Source organism: Sinocyclocheilus grahami, unplaced genomic scaffold, assembly GCF_001515645.1.
Source record: "Sinocyclocheilus grahami isolate Dianchi unplaced genomic scaffold, SAMN03320097.WGS_v1.1 scaffold1033.1, whole genome shotgun sequence".
In the NCBI taxonomy this organism is placed as follows: Eukaryota; Metazoa; Chordata; class Actinopteri; order Cypriniformes; family Cyprinidae; genus Sinocyclocheilus; species Sinocyclocheilus grahami.
The window spans coordinates 256,401-274,052 of NW_015506212.1; the positions used below are offsets into that span (position 1 = coordinate 256,401).

General features: G+C 36.2%; 1 protein-coding gene across 4 annotated transcripts in view; it reads right to left on the reverse strand.

The window, feature by feature from the left end:
• LOC107565889 (pleckstrin homology domain-containing family G member 5-like) overlaps positions 1–17,652 on the reverse strand; it is an 84,208-nt gene that overhangs the window by 15,115 nt on the left and 51,441 nt on the right. For all 4 annotated transcript variants that reach the window (XM_016251180.1, XM_016251182.1, XM_016251183.1 and 1 more), the window contains 6 exons: positions 17,104–17,245; positions 16,525–16,624; positions 13,696–13,765; positions 13,263–13,354; positions 11,400–11,536; positions 9,588–9,754 (listed from right to left, as the gene is read on the reverse strand). In XM_016251180.1, the coding sequence (XP_016106666.1) occupies positions 9,588–9,754; positions 11,400–11,536; positions 13,263–13,354; positions 13,696–13,765; positions 16,525–16,624; positions 17,104–17,245 (708 nt within the window). The remainder of the gene's footprint in view (positions 1–9,587; positions 9,755–11,399; positions 11,537–13,262; positions 13,355–13,695; positions 13,766–16,524; positions 16,625–17,103; positions 17,246–17,652) is intronic.

A 17,652-nucleotide genomic window follows, 5' to 3' on the forward strand; every position in this document is an offset into this window, starting at 1 on the left:
AGGACAACAGACCGAGAGATAGGAGAGAGACCGTTATCAGTAACAATACCCTACAGAATGGGGGGGGGGGGGGGGGTTGAGAGAGGTAAACAAGAGATTTAGAAAAAGATTGAGAGAGACAGGTAGGGTGGAAGTAAATAAAGTAAATGTACCAGTGTTCTTCTAAAGATAACGAACCACAACTACAAAACAAAATAAATTGGAAATAAGGGTTGGCACACATTTGTAATCACAATATTTTTTTAAAGTTAAAACCTGACTTAGAAATAGTGCAGAATAGTAAACATTTCTAATTTTCTTTTTTTTTAAGTTTTAGGTTTAAATACAGAGTTCTGGCATGAAACTCTAGATGGCACAGTCCGATAGGTCTAACTCAATCTGACCTAATAACATCATTATAACATGACACAGCTGATTGGTTCTCTCCTGTATCGGTAGCCAATGAGCTCGCTGCTCATCATTCAACTATATGATTAGTGCTTGTCGTAGCAGTTGCAGCTTGCTTCAGAAACCCTCCACCTTCCCCAGCTCCACCTGTATAGATCTGCTACGAGGTGATTCATGTACGCTATATGGGGGTTATTTCATGTATGTTATATTTGCAGCAGCAATATTTCTTACATGCTCACAGCAGCATGTTGTGGAAGTATTGGCAGTAGCAAGTCTCGGTACTTGCTCTGCCGCAGCAGCAGCCGCGTAGCAGATCTATTCCGCCAAGACCAAATACATTAACATTGTCATGTACATTACCATGCCAAACCCTCTGAGAGTTGTCATGACAGAATTATATTTAAATATAAAAATGTTTAAATTATATATGAATAACAAACTATTAACTGAACTAATTACCTAAACATAGAAAACTGTATATTTTCTGATTAGATTTTTCAACTACTTCAGCTTTATCATATAAATACATTAATATATTTATTTAAATAAATGTATAACCAAATAAATACATAAATATGCATATGTATGTTTATTTTCTGTTTAGATATTTCCTGTTAAAAACATTTTTTCCACTTTTTAAGCTTTAATTACAATATAAATAGGAATAAATGATCTATTTATATACACACACATACAGACAGGAAAATACTGAATAATTGAAAAAAATAATAATTTAACTAGAATTAGTTGACTGTAGTGAGTTTTTTCTTTGCTCTTAAATCAGACTTCATCACAAATTATTCATGAATATTACCATTTTATAATTTAAAATAACATATTGCCCAACCTTAGCCTGAAAAATTAGGGCTCCCGCAAAGAGATGACATTAACAGAAACAGTAATACATTATGATTCATACCGATTTTTCCAAACAATAAGATCTTGCTAAATGTTACAATTTCCCCTTTACATCATACCAAAGCCAAGAAGGTCAGCAACCCTGCTCAGAAAGATCAAGACAGCTATTGTTTCATAAGCAATTGTTCGGCTAGAGAGCATTGCAACATCTTTCTACTTAGACACACTCCCTCGTACGAGCTGCAGCAAGTTAAAAAAAACAAACGGCTGTATAGTATCTAAGGAAGTAGTAATCTTGCCGAGCGGGAGGCAGACGGGCTTGTTGACCCTTCGCCAGGGTGCAGGGAATTCCATTGCCCTGAGTGCCGTTACCCACTAACAACTCCTGCAAATTCAAGAGACGGCTACGACATTTTTGGGGAATGCACAAAAAACAGGAAAGGTCTGAAGACAAAACAATGGAATTCCCTAAACAAACACGAGTGAAACTGATACCTGCCACAATAACAGTAGTATTTGATTTGAACACTTTAGAGACCTGTGCAGGTGTTTCATACAATTAAATGCATTTCTAATAAAGTATATATTACTATATGTTAAGACTTTTCTAAATGTTTTTGAAAGAAGTCTCATATGCTTACCAGCGCTGCATATATTTGGTCAAAAATACAGTAAAACAGGAATGTTGTGAACAATTATTACTATTTATAATAACTGCTTTCTATATTAATATATTTTAAAATGTAATTTATTTCTGTGATGCAAAGCTACAATTTCAGCATCATTACTCTAGTCCTCGGTGTCACATGATCCTTCAGAAATCATTCTGATATGCTGGTTGACTACTTAAGAAACAATCATTATTTATGTTGAAAAGGTTGTGCCGTTTAATATTTGTGAAAAAACTGAAACACATTTTTCAGGATTCTTTGATGGATAAAGTCCAAAGATCGCCATTTATTTGAAATAGAAATATTTAACATTATAAATGTCTTCACTGTCACTTTTGATCAACTTAATGTGGAAAAAACTTATTCAATCTTATCAATATAATTTTAATAAAACTTGCTATTGCTTAATTGAATTATGGCTAACATGTTTACATGATATACACAAAAAATATGTCTTAAGTTACCTTTCAAACCATTGCTGAGCTTCCCAAACAACTAAATTTACTACCAAGCCATGTACTGTAACACCCTCCAAAGCATCTATATGGGCTATTTATAATTATATAAGATTCCTTTAAAATATTTTCTCTGTTGGCAGGGCAAATAATGAACATCCCTGCAATGGAGGAAATAAAAGAATGGCGGATTGGCCACTATGCCCCCCTTGCTAAATTTAGAACAGAGACAGGCAGATGATGAGCTTTGATGAGGGGATTTTGGCGGAATCTGGGGTGAAAGGATGAGGACACAGATGTCAGGAAATGTCCCTACTTTGAGGAGGATGGACAGTGGACATATGACTGCTGGTTATAACCACACTACCAGCACTAGGGATGAAAATTCAAGACACAAATGGACTATTGGCACAACATTAAAAGTTACAGTCCATTTTTACGACTGTTTTATGATTCTATCATGGGTTTTTATTATATTACGCACAACCAACAAAGAAAGTACTGTATAAACATCGATGAGTAACACAAATGCCACATCAAAAGGAATCCTTCTGTTGAAAGCCACACATCTATAATTTACATGGATCGGTAAATCAATATTTAGCTTTCTTCCACCACTTAATTCCACTTACAAACAACACTCTTGATAAACTTAACAGAGCATCAGTAAAGCAAATAATTTATCCAAAAGCTAAAAAAGCAATTTGTTCAAACTCATGCAATGACACCCACTTTCTGATCAGCTGTAACTGGCAATTATCATTCTCTGTGGACAGACTGAATGGCCAACTAATTTATGAAGCGGAACAGGGTTCCTATAGCGTCTGATCTACTCACCATGGAAGCGAGCGGCATGTCAAATGAGAGGTAGACCATGGTAATCTCTCAGCCGAGTTCACGGAGCCTGACCCATGCTAGAGCCAGCTGCTACGATCACTCAAAACCTCCTCTCTTCAAACGCTCACAAAAACACCAACAGATAGACAAGTTCTGTAGACCCTGTAACTCCTGGATGGGTGTTAAGAGAGTTCTTGAAATAATACAAAAATAATAAATGACTATTTGTAACTCAGCGCCCCTTAAGTTCCTTCTAAAAATATGAGGTGCATCAGGGCTCCCTACGAGGTCTTTTCTAGTTTCCCAATGGTTCTCAACCTGCAATGAGAGGTAAAGCTGTCCAACTGAGTCTGTCTGCCTGCATTACTGAATAGGACAGCCCAAACGTCATGGCAACTAGGAGGATCCTGTCCCATTGTGTGGGACAGGAAAAAGAGGTGTGGCTGCTTAAAGACAGAGGGTCACATGTAAAAAGGGAGGGGAGAAGAAGATAGCTTGCAGGGTCCCAGGAACACATCCTGGTGCCTCAAAACAGCCAACCTTTGGTTTGGCAACATATTTTTCATTTCAAAGTTTTCTAAAAATAATTTACTTTGGTCCTTGTGTGCAGAAAAAAAAATCAATTACATATTTAAGAAAAGTACATTTAAGACTATTACAATCAGCTTAAAATCATATTTTACATTACAAAACTGTTACGGTGAGTATATTCATTTAATCCATTTAATGATTTAGTCTATCATCATAAGAGAGAGGTTCTGATGATCCTCTGGATTTACGATAAAACGAAAGTGACAGCAGCATGGCATTCCTGTGCCTTGAATGATTTCCAAGCATCCCATTTGTCTCATCAGTTCACAGAATATTTACCCATAAATCTTGGGGATAATCAAAATGTTTTTTGACAAATGAGAGACGAGCCTTTGTGTTCTTTTTGGTCAGCAGTATGCGTATCGTGTACCGAACGGTTCATGGGTAAATTCCAAATGGAAGTGATCATCCCTATCCCCTCTGAGTGGAGACTTCGGAGTGAGCAGGGCACGTGTGTGCCATTATGTAGTCGTTTGGAATACACTTGACAAAAATCATATGCATGTGTATATATATATATATAAAATAAAAAAATTAATTAAATCATATTTACTTCCCTCAATGGATGCACAGAAATAAAATAAAATATAAAATAAAATTCCCTCAGTGGATGCACAGATGTTTACCCTCTAAGTGCTATGAATGAACTTTAATAACTCCTAAATCATGTTCAATGTTTAGCAGTCAGCTGAGGAGTTTACCACTGGTTGAGTTTACCAGCACTCAGATCAATTCCTCTTCAACCTAGTTAAAATATTACTGCTTACCACAACATATTCCTAAACTTTCCTGTCTAAGACCCTGATTCCTGTCAACAACAGACTGACCACTGGGAACTGATGCATGTAGCTGCCTTTTTACTTAAACCTTCTCTAGACAACAAAGTTCAGCTGAAGAACATAAACCAGTGTGAAGATAAGAATAGCTGCGGTGAAGATAAGACCAGCTTTTGATCAAGCTTTGAATAATGACGAAACAAACAAAGGGAAGTGGAAGAACAGTTTAAGTGACCAACACTTACGCCACAAAAACATGTTAGACAAACACCATTCTGCCAGGTCACATTTCATCTAACTTTACCTTGAGTGTCAACACAGGACTAGTCTCAGGGCCAACAACACCCACAACGTCACCCATTTAAATTAGTCAAAGCAGAGACAGAACAAAGAGCCATTGAAGCTTAAGGACAGACGATTAATCAGTGATCAAAACCACGATACGACCTTATCGTCTGACGAGATAACCGTGTCTAGCACAGGGGCCTAAACTTCTGTCATCAGTTAGCGGAATGATGCTAACGGCTTTCCATTACGTGTACATTCAGCTTCCATTACACAGATACGTAGCATCTTCCCACTCAATACAAACATTTGCTCAATGAGAAATACAGTGGTGTGCAATCAAAATGATGCTATAGAGAAGTTTAATAATTTGACGAAGAATTCATTAAAACATGAATGCTCAAAAAGATAGAGAGCAAGAAACTCATAAATGGTGCAGCATTGCTTTACCTGGCACTTTGTTGGCGATGGACTTTTGAGAGACGTTTCACCAGACAGACTTTCAGGATTCATGTGGAGGAGATCCGAACTGTGCCATGAGGACAGATGCCCAAAACGTACCATGATCCAGCCTGGATGACCTCTTCTCAAACACTAAAGTGCACGTCCTACTCTAAACTTCAGCAGTCAACATCCAGAGAAGAGGCAAAAATGAAGAGACAAGCTAGAAATTCCCCACATGTGCTCAAGGTCTGGAGGACAGCGAGTAGTTTTTAAGCTTTTGCTTTGTGACTTCATCAATCTTCTCCTCCCATCTCCTCCAAAGTCAGGTTCCACATCACAGCACACAACAATCACACACTAGATGCTGACCCCTGACCCCCAGCAGACACTCACAAGATCACTTCCTTACAGTACGGAAGTATTAGGTAAGTAGGTGAGCGAATATAGGTCATGTTTCACCACGTCAAGAAATTACATTTGATTGTCAGCACATTTTCATCACAATTAAGCATTTTCTAATTACTATAACTAAAAATATTGCACTTATTTCTGTAATTAAACAAAGATTTCAATTGTGAAGTACTGCAATCATTGTAGTATTTGTTTGTTGCGCAATTGTATGATTGCTAAATAAAAAAAATTAAATAAAATAAAAATAAATAAAATAATATATATATATATATATATCGGCAGTGTATCAAATACTTATTTGCCCCACTGTATATGGACATTATGACGAGCATTTTGAGGCAAAACTAGATAAATTCTTCTTTTTGTAAAAATATTTTCCTTTATGTAACTGATTAACACCAAATCATTTTTGTAAGAAAAGGGTGGTTTTGTCGACATGGGTATAAAAATAAAAAAGCAGTATTGACAGACAACGAATCCATTACATAGCAGCATTCAGAGTTCACATTACAGACACTACTAATTCTCAATTTTAAGGTGATTTATGATTTATGCTTTCCACACAATGTGTGCTAAGAAATCTTACAACATTTTAAATTCACCCCACTAGTTTCCCATGAAGATAAGACCCATTTTTTGCAAAAGAAACGAATTGCATGGTAATTGAGTTAACTTCACAAGCGCATTAATCACATGTGGGGGTTTGCTGCGTCAAGAGCTCTTAACAGAGGAGTGCTTTGTTGATATCCCAGGTACTGTAAATACATGATTACTACTGTTTGCATTGGTCCCTTGCTTAATGAGCGAGACTGAGAAACACAGATCTGCTATATTTTTTCCCTAAAGCTTGCAAGAGTTATACACACCTTAACATATCAAACAACTTGATCCTTTCACTTAAAGAGGGAAACCGATGCAGATTAAATCTGTCTGCTCCGACACTAACCTCTACGCTGTGATATTAATACACGTTTGAACCAGTCTCTTATCAGAGAGGTCAAATAGGAACAGGAAAAGGCTCATTTCCTGCAGTTAGTCGCAGCCGACAGATGCTGTGCAGTTTATCCAGACCTTTGATATTCCATTGACTGAGTTACATTTGATCAAACACACCGTTTCCTTATTTAACACTCCTCTGGCAGCTTTTGATGCCATTTTGTTGAAAAAACTCTGCAGTCTCAGACAAATGTTTCTTAAAGGCCAAATATTTACATTAATCACATCAATTTGATAACATTTTGAAATACTAGCTTCTGTTTAGCTATTGATTCTTTTGCAAGCTAATGAAAATAATACAATATGTATGTTACAATACAAAGTAACCCTCATTGGAGACAGCTAAATAAATAAATCAAACAATGAATAAACGAACGAACGAACGCAAATCCGGTTGAGCCATTTAGCATCTCATAGGAGACAAATCAGTATATCCAAAAATTTTATTATAAACCACAACAACAACAAAAATTATTATTATTAATAAAAATAATTACATTTTTGATTTCATTAGCACTATTAATAATGTTTGTTATTTTTTATTTATATTATTGTATATATTTATTATTGCAATTTATAATAATAATTAATTATTATTATTATCATTAGTAGTAGTAGAAGTAGTAGTAGTATATATGCATATATACAGGTGCATCTCAATAAATTAGAATGTCGTGGAAAAGTTCATTTATTTCAGTAATTCAACTCAAATTGTGAAACTCGTGTATTAAATAAAGGACCAAAGACTTAAACTACTTCAGTCTGTGTGCATTGAATTTATTTAATACACAAATTTCTCAATTTGAGTTGAATTACTGAAATAAATGAACTTTTCCACGACATTCTAATTTATTGAGATGCACCTGTAGAAGCTGGAAAATTTCTAGTTGCTGGAAAAAGTACGCATGTTATGGGGTTAAATAAGATAAAACATAAAACCAAGTGGCATTTATTTTAAACCAAAAAACCAAGCACACTTTTCAAACTACATATTTTGCAAAAACAGTAAGTTAAAAGTCAATGAGTAAAAATGGCTCAGAAAAGTGATGTTAGAAACAAATATCCTGAAGCATTTGAGTAGAGATGCCACTTGGTTTGTCATCTAATGCAATGACATTCAGACATTATAGATAAAGAATTAGTAGCTGGAGATGTCTGGCATACACAACATGACCAAGATTGACTAAATCCATCATAATGACACATTCTCTGTGCCGCTGCGCAGTGGGGGCCCCTGAGGGCCACGGGAACTTCTGATTTAATCACCTGAAGTGTTGTGTAATACACCTCTCAGGTCATTAGACAGGTGAGATCACTCTACTATGTGTCTGTGTGGCTGAATGGTGCAGCCCAAATGCCAGCTAGCATTATCAGTCTGAGGCTATTTGACTAATGCAACAGAGCCGGAGGTTAAAGGTGAAGAGGAGAGGCCTGAAGTCGAGGTCTCTGAGGTGAGGGATGAATCTTACGCAACAGCACATGCTTAAAGCAACAGAATCTTAGCATGCATTTAAAACTAAACACCAATGGTAACCACATTGTGCTTATGCATATTTATACACATAACCACTAGAGGGCCGTCATATTTAGGAGAGTTGATGTCAAAAGAAGGGCCGGATCAAAGTTGCAACTGCAAAAACATGACTTTCACCTGAAAACCTGCTTTCGTGAGACACTCGTCTTTCAGCTCCTGGGAGCGAAAAAGTCACGGCGCTACATCAAACGCTCGCGTTTCAAAGGTCACTCCCCCACCGGGGCGGATCTGGCCAATCAAACCTCAAAGAGGAGTCCTGGCGTCACCGCCGCACCAATAATCCCAGGGGTGATGGGTTCCTTTCTAAAGGTCAGGCTTTGGTGAGGGGGCAAGACACAGTGGGTGAGTTACCACATACAGGTCAAACGCGCTCACAGACAAAACCCAGCAGCTCTTATAAAAATTCCAACGGAATAGCTGGCAGATGAGCTGAGAATTCCATCAGCGGGAAACGAGGAGGTCGGAGGACAATAGATCTGCTACTGTCAGAACAATCACAACATATGATATTATCCATCTATCTATCTGTCTGTCTGTCTATCTGTCTAATTCTGCAAGGACACATTAAATTGATTAAAAGAGACAGACTTATATTACAGTTCTTTTAAATTGTAAAAAATATTTCACAATATTAATGTTTTTACTGTATTAAATAAATGCAGACTTGGTGAGCATAACAGTCTTCTTTAAAAAACTTTTTTTTTTAAATTTTACCGACAAAAACTTGTAAATTCTTTACAATTCTTTGCTGTGTTTTGACTAGACTTGTGTCGGTATTCGGTAATGCGATATATCACGGTAATGAATATGCACGATATTGTTATCCACTATCTATGGCTATACCTGTGGCTGAAAATGGTCTAAAGCTAAATTAAAAATAATGTAAGAACTTAGTGTAAAAAATAAAATGTTTGGGGGGAAAAGGTCAATTTAAAAATCCATAAGCACACTAGGCCATGTTTCTAAAAACAGATAAGACAAAATCTACAAAATAAAATACAATAATCCCCCACACTATCTAGGGGGAACACTATAAGGACTGTAAAAAAAAGGGCTGTCAAAAATGAAAACTAAATAAATACAACCAATAAGCATATTAGGCCATGTTTCTAAATGGATTTATAACACAAAAATTTTATAAAATCTAAGGGGCAAACAATGGTCTTGTAAAACTAAATTACAACTAAAAACCTTAACCAACACTGTAAGTATTATATGTAACATATCGGCATCCATTAGAACATTAGGCCAAAAACAGATTTTTAAAATGTAATTTACTTCATGACACAAACTGGCTTTTGAAAGGCATGAGTGGCTGTACACAGGCAGCAGCACTGACCAGTATGTCAGCGCCCTCCCGGCGCGGCAGGGACCCGTGCTCGGCCCTCTCACTGCCCGGTGTGAGGATGTAGACGCTGCCCCCTCCTGACGGCTTCATGTTGGGTAGACTGAGAGAGCGCAGATCCTTCACGCTCTGCTCCACCTTCAGCTCATCTCCGGGCCGAGCTGCACAAAAACAACCTTTGTAAGAAATACTCATTTAATCGGATGAATGTGAACAAATTCTTATTCTGAAAACACTGATTATGAAGTAGATCACTGCAAAAGAAATCAAATGACTTTAAAAGTCAAATCCTAATCAAATATAGTTAAAAAAATTAAAAGGACAATTCCAGTATGTAATAATATATTATATTAATAAATAATAACTTTAACTGTGGAGCACATGGCTTTGAACGGCTATTTGCATTTATAAATCAGAATTTTAAATATGACATTAAATAAATCACTTTTTTAAATAATGGCATACAAATATTTCAAATATGACATACCAACATTACAATTATAGATTATTATTGTTATTATTATCATTGACGCTAATAATAATAATAACAATAATAATCTATAATTGTAATGTTGGTATGTCATATTTCAAATATGACATACCAACATTACAATTATAGATTATTATTGTTATTATTATCATTGACGCTAATAATAATAATAACAATAATAATAGTGATATATTAATATCATTATGCTTTTGTTATTTTTAAAAGGAATAATTCCTGTTAAATTCAATAAAAGATAAACATTTTTAAAAATGTTATTTAAATTAAACAATACAAATAAAGCAAGACCAACACTACAAGGGATTATTGTTTGTTAAATATTACCACCAAATATTCATTATCACTGAAATCCGCTGTTAGTATTAATAAAGTACCAGAAGGTCTTCAACAGAGCAGATTTTCAGCATGAATGAAACTCTTCAGTCCGGCTGCTAATGTCCCAATTTTAATGCTAACCCTCTCTTCGTTCTCACGTCACAGGCGGTGTATTACGCAAGCGGCCATCCAGCACCCGTGGGATGCCGGTGTCGGCGTGTGTTTGCATTATCTGATTAAAGACATGGGGATGGGGATTTGTAAAGAGAGGCACATGGCTGTATAATCAGGAAAAGCGTTGTGTGAATGTGATGATCTACTTGAAGAAACAGCACGTCCCTGTGAGGCTCCTTTAGATGCATAACAACTCTAATGAAGTGTAATTGGTCACACCTCATTTCCTGGGAAGCTGTCTGGTTCTGTGGACACAATGACGGCTGTGTTGTGTTATACAGAGATTTGGTGTATGTTTTGAACTTCGATCATTTTAATGCTAACCCTCTCTTCGTTCTCACGTCACAGGCTGTGTATTACGCAAGCGGCCATCCAGCACCCGTGGGATGCCGGTGTCGGCGTGTGTTTGCGTTATCTGATTAAAGACATGGGGATGGGGATTTGTAAAGAGAGGCACATGGCTGTATAATCAGGAAAAGCGTTGTGTGAATGTGATGATCTACTTGAAGAAACAGCACGTCCCTGTGAGGCTCCTTTAGATGCATAACAACTCTAATGAAGTGTAATTGGTCACACCTCATTTCCTGGGAAGCTGTCTGGTTCTGTGGACACAATGACGGCTGTGTTGTGTTATACAGAGATTTGGTGTATGTTTTGAACTTCGATGCTGTAAATGTGTAGGAAGAAAGGGTTATCGAAATGCTGACCGCAAGACTGAAGAGATAAGTTATCTCAGTGATTAGCTGGAAACGATGCGGATGAGAAGCAGCTGGGCACCGCAGAAGACGCGTCACGCTTCAGACTCTTACCTTTCACTTTGAGGTAATGTCCTCCGAAACGATACGCCTCAAAGTGGAGTGAGAGTGGAGTGTTGGACTGGTCCAGGAACAGATCCACTCGGGATAATTCAATGCCCTTGCGCTCAAAAATGGGTCCGAGCACCTCTCTGAAGAACAATGAAATTAGCAAATTAGCTTCACAGATAAAATGAACAGTTATGGAAATTTCCGATCAAATTAACACTCATTAAAAAAGATTTAGACATAAAAGCTGTAAGAAGAAATAGTGCTTTTATTTGGAAAGCTGGCATGAAATACTCCTTTCCTATGGTATGGCATGTTATAGTCTTTCTAAAACTATTTTTTTAAACTTATTTTTATAACGATTTTCGATGACACATTGAGATACTACATGCAACATTTGTACTTTTAATATTAAAACATACTTTTAACATTGCGAGGTTTAAAATAAACTATAGCAAAGACTATTCCTTACACACTATAGTTCAAAACGTTTCTTAAGAGGCTGCATTTATTTGATCAAAAATACAGTAAAAAAAAAAAAAAATGAGCAAATTAGCTTCACAGATAAAATGAACAGTTATGGAAATTTCCGATCAAATTAACACCCATTAAAAAAGAAAAAAAAAAAAAAAAAAAACGGAAAAACTCTGAAATGTTATTACTTTTATGTTCCATTTATGTAAGGCCGTTGTAGCCTAAACGTTTATGTGTAATAAATTTGATGTTGAATCAAATAAAAAAAATGTAAAAGCTACTATTTGTAATGTCTACTTAATACTTTCTCATTTAACACAAAAATAGCTTTAAATAATCTTTTGGGGGTATTTTCACATCCAAATGTAATTTGCGATTAATTATATGAATTAATCGACACATGTAATTACCGACTGACAGCCCTAGTAATATAGCATTGTATGTATATATGCATACGTGCAAATAAATAAATCATGATTTATTGACTAATCAATGTAAATCAATAAATAAATACATAAATGTAAAAAAAAAACGGTAATACTCTGAAATGTTATTACAATTTAAAATAAGTGTTGTATATTTGAATGGATATTCAGCTGAATTTTCAGCATCATTATTTCAGTGTCACATGATCCTTCAGAAATCATTCTAATATAATGATTTGCTAATCACGAAACATTTATTATTATTATCATGATTGAAAACATGACGTTTTGCTGCTTAATATTTTTGTGGAAACTGTAATAATTTTTTATTACAGTAGAAAGTAAAAAAAAACTGCATTTATTTGAAATAGAAATCTTCTGTAAAATAATTAAAGCAATAATCCCGTTTTAACGCCCCTTAGCTGTTATAAATTCACTGTAAACCACGGCTTCACGGGGATTATTGCTTTTATAAAACGGTTATTCCATATACGTAGTAAGATTTCACAAAATAAAACAGAGCAAATAAAGTGTAATGATAATAAAAACAGTATTCTTCCACCAAACAATGTAGTTCCTCAGAATCAGTTGTGGTTGCAACAAAGTGATTGCCGAGCAACACACAAACGTAAACAAAGGTGTGTGTTTGTAGAGTAATTTACAACAGCTTCGAACGTGGCTCAGCCAATCGGAATCAAGGACCGGAACTATCCGTTTTATAGTTTTATAAAAAGGTCTTCACTGTCACTTTTGATCAATTTAATTAATCACTGCTAATCTTACGAAGCCCAAACGTTCGTAGAGTACTGCATATTCAAATAAATTCTAACCTAAAATATTGATTACGCAATGGACGCATTTAGCATAAACTACCTATTAATCCGAAACACGACGAAAACTTCGAAACAGCTGATTTTATTCCTCAGCTGGTAGAGAACAGCTGAGAACACAGATTTGTTCTCTGACTTACCGTAATGTCTTCTTTTTGACAGCGGGGACGATCTCTGTGTCAATGTCTATGTTGAGGTCAAACTTGAGGCTGAAGCACTCCTTCCTGGGGTCCTATAGGGGGCGACAGAACAGCGCTGGTCAAAGGTTGGCCACAGACAGACCACTTCCAGCCATTTCCAATGAACTCGAGATGTGATCAAGATATCCATCAAGCCACCACATCCTGGGGCTGCTGATGATTCAGACACGTGTCATTTCCTGTACGCTATGTTGGATAGGGAAGCCCACATACAAGTCTACACAGGTACTTGTACAGTAAAAATATTGGTAGGGTATATTAATTTAACATGTAGGATGTTAAGGAGCTATACATACTAGCCTATCAGTGTGTACAGTCAGCTAGGATTTCAAAAGTTTCCTATGAGCCTTCGCGGAGGGAGGACAATACTCACGTCAGTGTGGCGTCGCCGGGGCTTTTTTCCTTCTCTGCTTTTCAGCTTCATTCCTCCGGTCTTACGTTCTCTGTTAAAAGACAGAAAAACACAACAGACACATGAGGATGACGGCCATGGCATCTGTATCTGACACCATCACTGTATTTTTAGTGCTGAACAATCGAAAAAGAATCTAATTGCAATTTTGTGGTAAAACTTGTGCATGTGATTTAAAAAAAAAAAAAAAAAAAAGCTCCAGGTTTGCTGTGCTTGTTTGTAAGGGTGTACAAATTTGGACAAAATTGTGATCATACAATAATAAATACTAAACAAAACAAGAACTATTATTGCAGCAATATTTCACTGTAAAATAAAAAAAGTATCTCAGGTAAATATAATAAGAATAATACAGAAATATTATAACTATTGCAAGTAATACAATAATAATTAAAGTACAATATACATTTTTCTGGCTTTTAGGGTGCTTTCACACCTGGCCCGTTGTTTCGGAACCTGGCGCGTTTTCCCCCCCTTAGCTCGGTTCGTTTGGGCATATGTGAACACGGCAATCGCACTCGGATCCGCGCCAAAACAATCAGTCCAGATCGCCTGAACGAGGTGGTCTCGGCTCGATTGGAAACGAACTCTGGAGTGGTTTGGTTGAAGTGAGAAAGCAATCCGATCCAACGGACTAACGAACCATCACAATGTATAATGGGTAATTACGTAAGTTCTGTGAAGAACATTAGCAACAACATTAGCTTTGTTGTTTTGCTAATACTTCAAAATGAACCTGTGAATGTCTGTGGGTGAGCAAAAAAAAAAAAAAAGTGCACACTTTCATTTTATAATGCCATCTTATTGCTCTTCTTCCTTGTACACTCTTAAAAATAAAGGTGCTTCAAAAGGTGCTTCAAGCGATGCCATAGAAGAACCATTTTTGGTTACGCAAAGAACCATTCAGTCAAAGGTTCTTTAAAGAACCATCTCTTTCTTACCTTTTTATAATCTGAAGAACCTTCTTTCGCCACGAAGAACCTTTTGTGAAACGTAAAGGTTCTTCTGATGTTGAAGGTTCTTTATGGAACCATTTAGACAAAAAGGTTCTTCTATGGCATCGTGAAGCACCTTTATTTTTAAGAGTGTAGGTGCATTTTAAAAATGTTTTCCCGATGAATCCTGGACTCCTGCTCAAAATGATAAATTAATTGAAGGACAGCTACAAAAAAAAACAATAAACCCGCAAAGCTGTTGTCGTTCCATCCTGATGGATGACAGCCGTGACAGCGGTGGAATCCCGGAAAATAAACCATGAAATGTTGACCAATGAGAGAACGGTTTACTCACGCGTGACTTGTATTAACAAATTTGGTCCATTTAGAAACGTTGCCGTGTGAAAGGGAACCGCACCAAGAATAAAAAGCAACATTGAAATAATTTTAATCCCTGTTTCGGAACAAAGCACCCTTAATTTCTTTATTTTCAAATGCAAAACTATTGTGCTTTTATTTTTTTATTGGAAACCATCAGAGTCCTTAAAGCTTCTCTTTTGTTGACAATGGACGGTTTATAAGCACTTCTCCCTTCTCATATTCGGGGAGATGGTTGGTGCATGTTTCGCTCCTGCACATTATGGCCCAGTTTCACAGACAGGGCTTAGACTAAGACAGGATTAGGCCATAGTTCAATTAGGACAAGTAATTTTTATAAATGTGCTTAGGAAAAAAACATTACTGGTGCGCATTTTGAGACAAAACAAAGGCACTGATATATTTTAAGATCAGTCAGTGCAAGTTTCTTTCAGTTGAAACAGCTCAGAATTTTAACTTAGTTTTAGTATGGGACTAGGCTTAAGCCTTGTCTGTGAAACCGGGGGTAAAAGTGCCCCAAAATCATAGTGCTTGCAGAGCTTAATTGGTGTTGTACATTTACTGCAAAGTGAGCCACTGAAAACACTGGATCATCAGCTGCTCGCCTGTAAATGAACACAGTACCGCGCTACACTTTAAACTGGCCTTGCACAAATTTATTTGATTCACAGCCTTTACAAAATGAATGTTTATTCTGCATGCAGCTATTATGATGACATGTTGAGATATTGCATGAAATATTTGTACTTTTTTATAAATAAAAACAGATAATTTTTACATTCCAATATTTAAAATAAACCATAGTGAAGGTAAAAAATATATACACTTTTACTTATACACTACAGTTCAAAATATCTTTTTCTTTAGTAGTATTACACTCACAGAGGCTACAGTTATTTGATTTAAAAAACACAGCAAAAACAGTAATATTTTGAAATATTATTACAATTTAAATTAACTGTTGTCTACGAGAATATATTTTAAAATGCAATTTATTCCTGTGTTGCAAAGCTGAATTTTCAGCATCATTACTCCAGTCTTCAGTGTCACTTGATCCTTCAGAAATCATTCTGATATGCTCCTTTGCTGCTGAAGGCACATTTCTCCTTATTATTATTATTATTATCAATTGCGCTGCTTCATATTAAGTGAAACTTGTACTTTGAATTTTGAAACGTGCATTGCATGCATTTATTTAATTCACAGCCTTTACAAATTAAATCACACCAAGTGCCATATCGTGATTGTGGTTTTTATTTCAATTCATCATGCAGTCATATTGATTTATTTCCATTGCTCAATTTCAGATTGTCCATGTGCATTTTGCTCTCGTTCAGGTATGCTAACACTTCATGCATCTCAGCTTGATTCATAAAAACATTTAGAATTTCTCATCATTTTTTGTGCCTTTCTTGGTGTGTATAGATTCCATATAGTTATCTGAATGATGTGGGAAGGTTGTGTATCACAGACTGACCCTCGTTCAGTGCTTCCTTCTTCGTCTTCATCCAGGTCTGAAGGGGGGCTCGTGCGAGGGGGACAGGAACGCGTGGACACATTCCGCGCCAGGATAGAACCTGACGACACAGATTTAACGCAAATCTGATCTTACATGCTTCACTTTTGACAGAAATGTCCGCTTTATAATAGTAAATCATTAATTAAATATAAAATGGTGCAGGGATGGTGTACAATTAAAAAAACCCATTAGAAAACAAATTCTTCTAGATTCATCAAAAACAAAAAATACAATATTTATAATATTTAAAAAGAAAAATATATAATATTAAAAAAATTCTAAATATAATATCAAAAAGATGAAGTATTTTTAATTATTATCAAAATTAATTAATATCAATTAAATCAATTATCAACCTTTTATACTATTTATATTCAGCATCTGTTGTTGGGTGATTGACTTTTACTGGTAGTTATTAGTTGTACAAATAACCGAACATCCATTCCTGGTGTTTTTAAATGAGACTCATTTGTATGATGCATAAACCTGTTTGGCAGAGGGTCACATAAGTGTGTTTGTGCCTGCAGGGCCGTTTACCTTGTGGCTGTACGTCGAAGCGGAGATGCCTGTCAAAGTGCATGCTGTCAGACTCATCCAGGTGACAGCGAGAATCACATGACTCGCAAAGGTGCAGGGGGCTTTTACCGTTCAGTTCCTGGCAGTCGGGATGATGACACACCTACAGGAACAGAGAGAGACATCAGACATCAGACGCTTTGAGTCACTCAGGGTCAGGTTCATCGCACGTATGCCATTTCTGCTGCTGAAGTCACTCTGTCGGTTTTGAGCTTTCTCTTCCGACAGTTCACAACATCATATACATGCTCAAATGCAACCATACACAGACAAACATGACCAAAGGAAATCGTTTAGACCAAAACACAGAGGTGAATGGCTTAGAAGAATTCACGTGCCATGGTATTTACACGGTACTCCAAGGCACTTTCAAGAATACCACGGTACATTTGCAAAAAACATTATTTGTGATATCATTTACCATGTTTTTGGACATGTACTATGGTAGAACCAAGATATTCCAGATACAACTTTTCTATTAGAATATCATTTAAAATGTAAATATTCCTG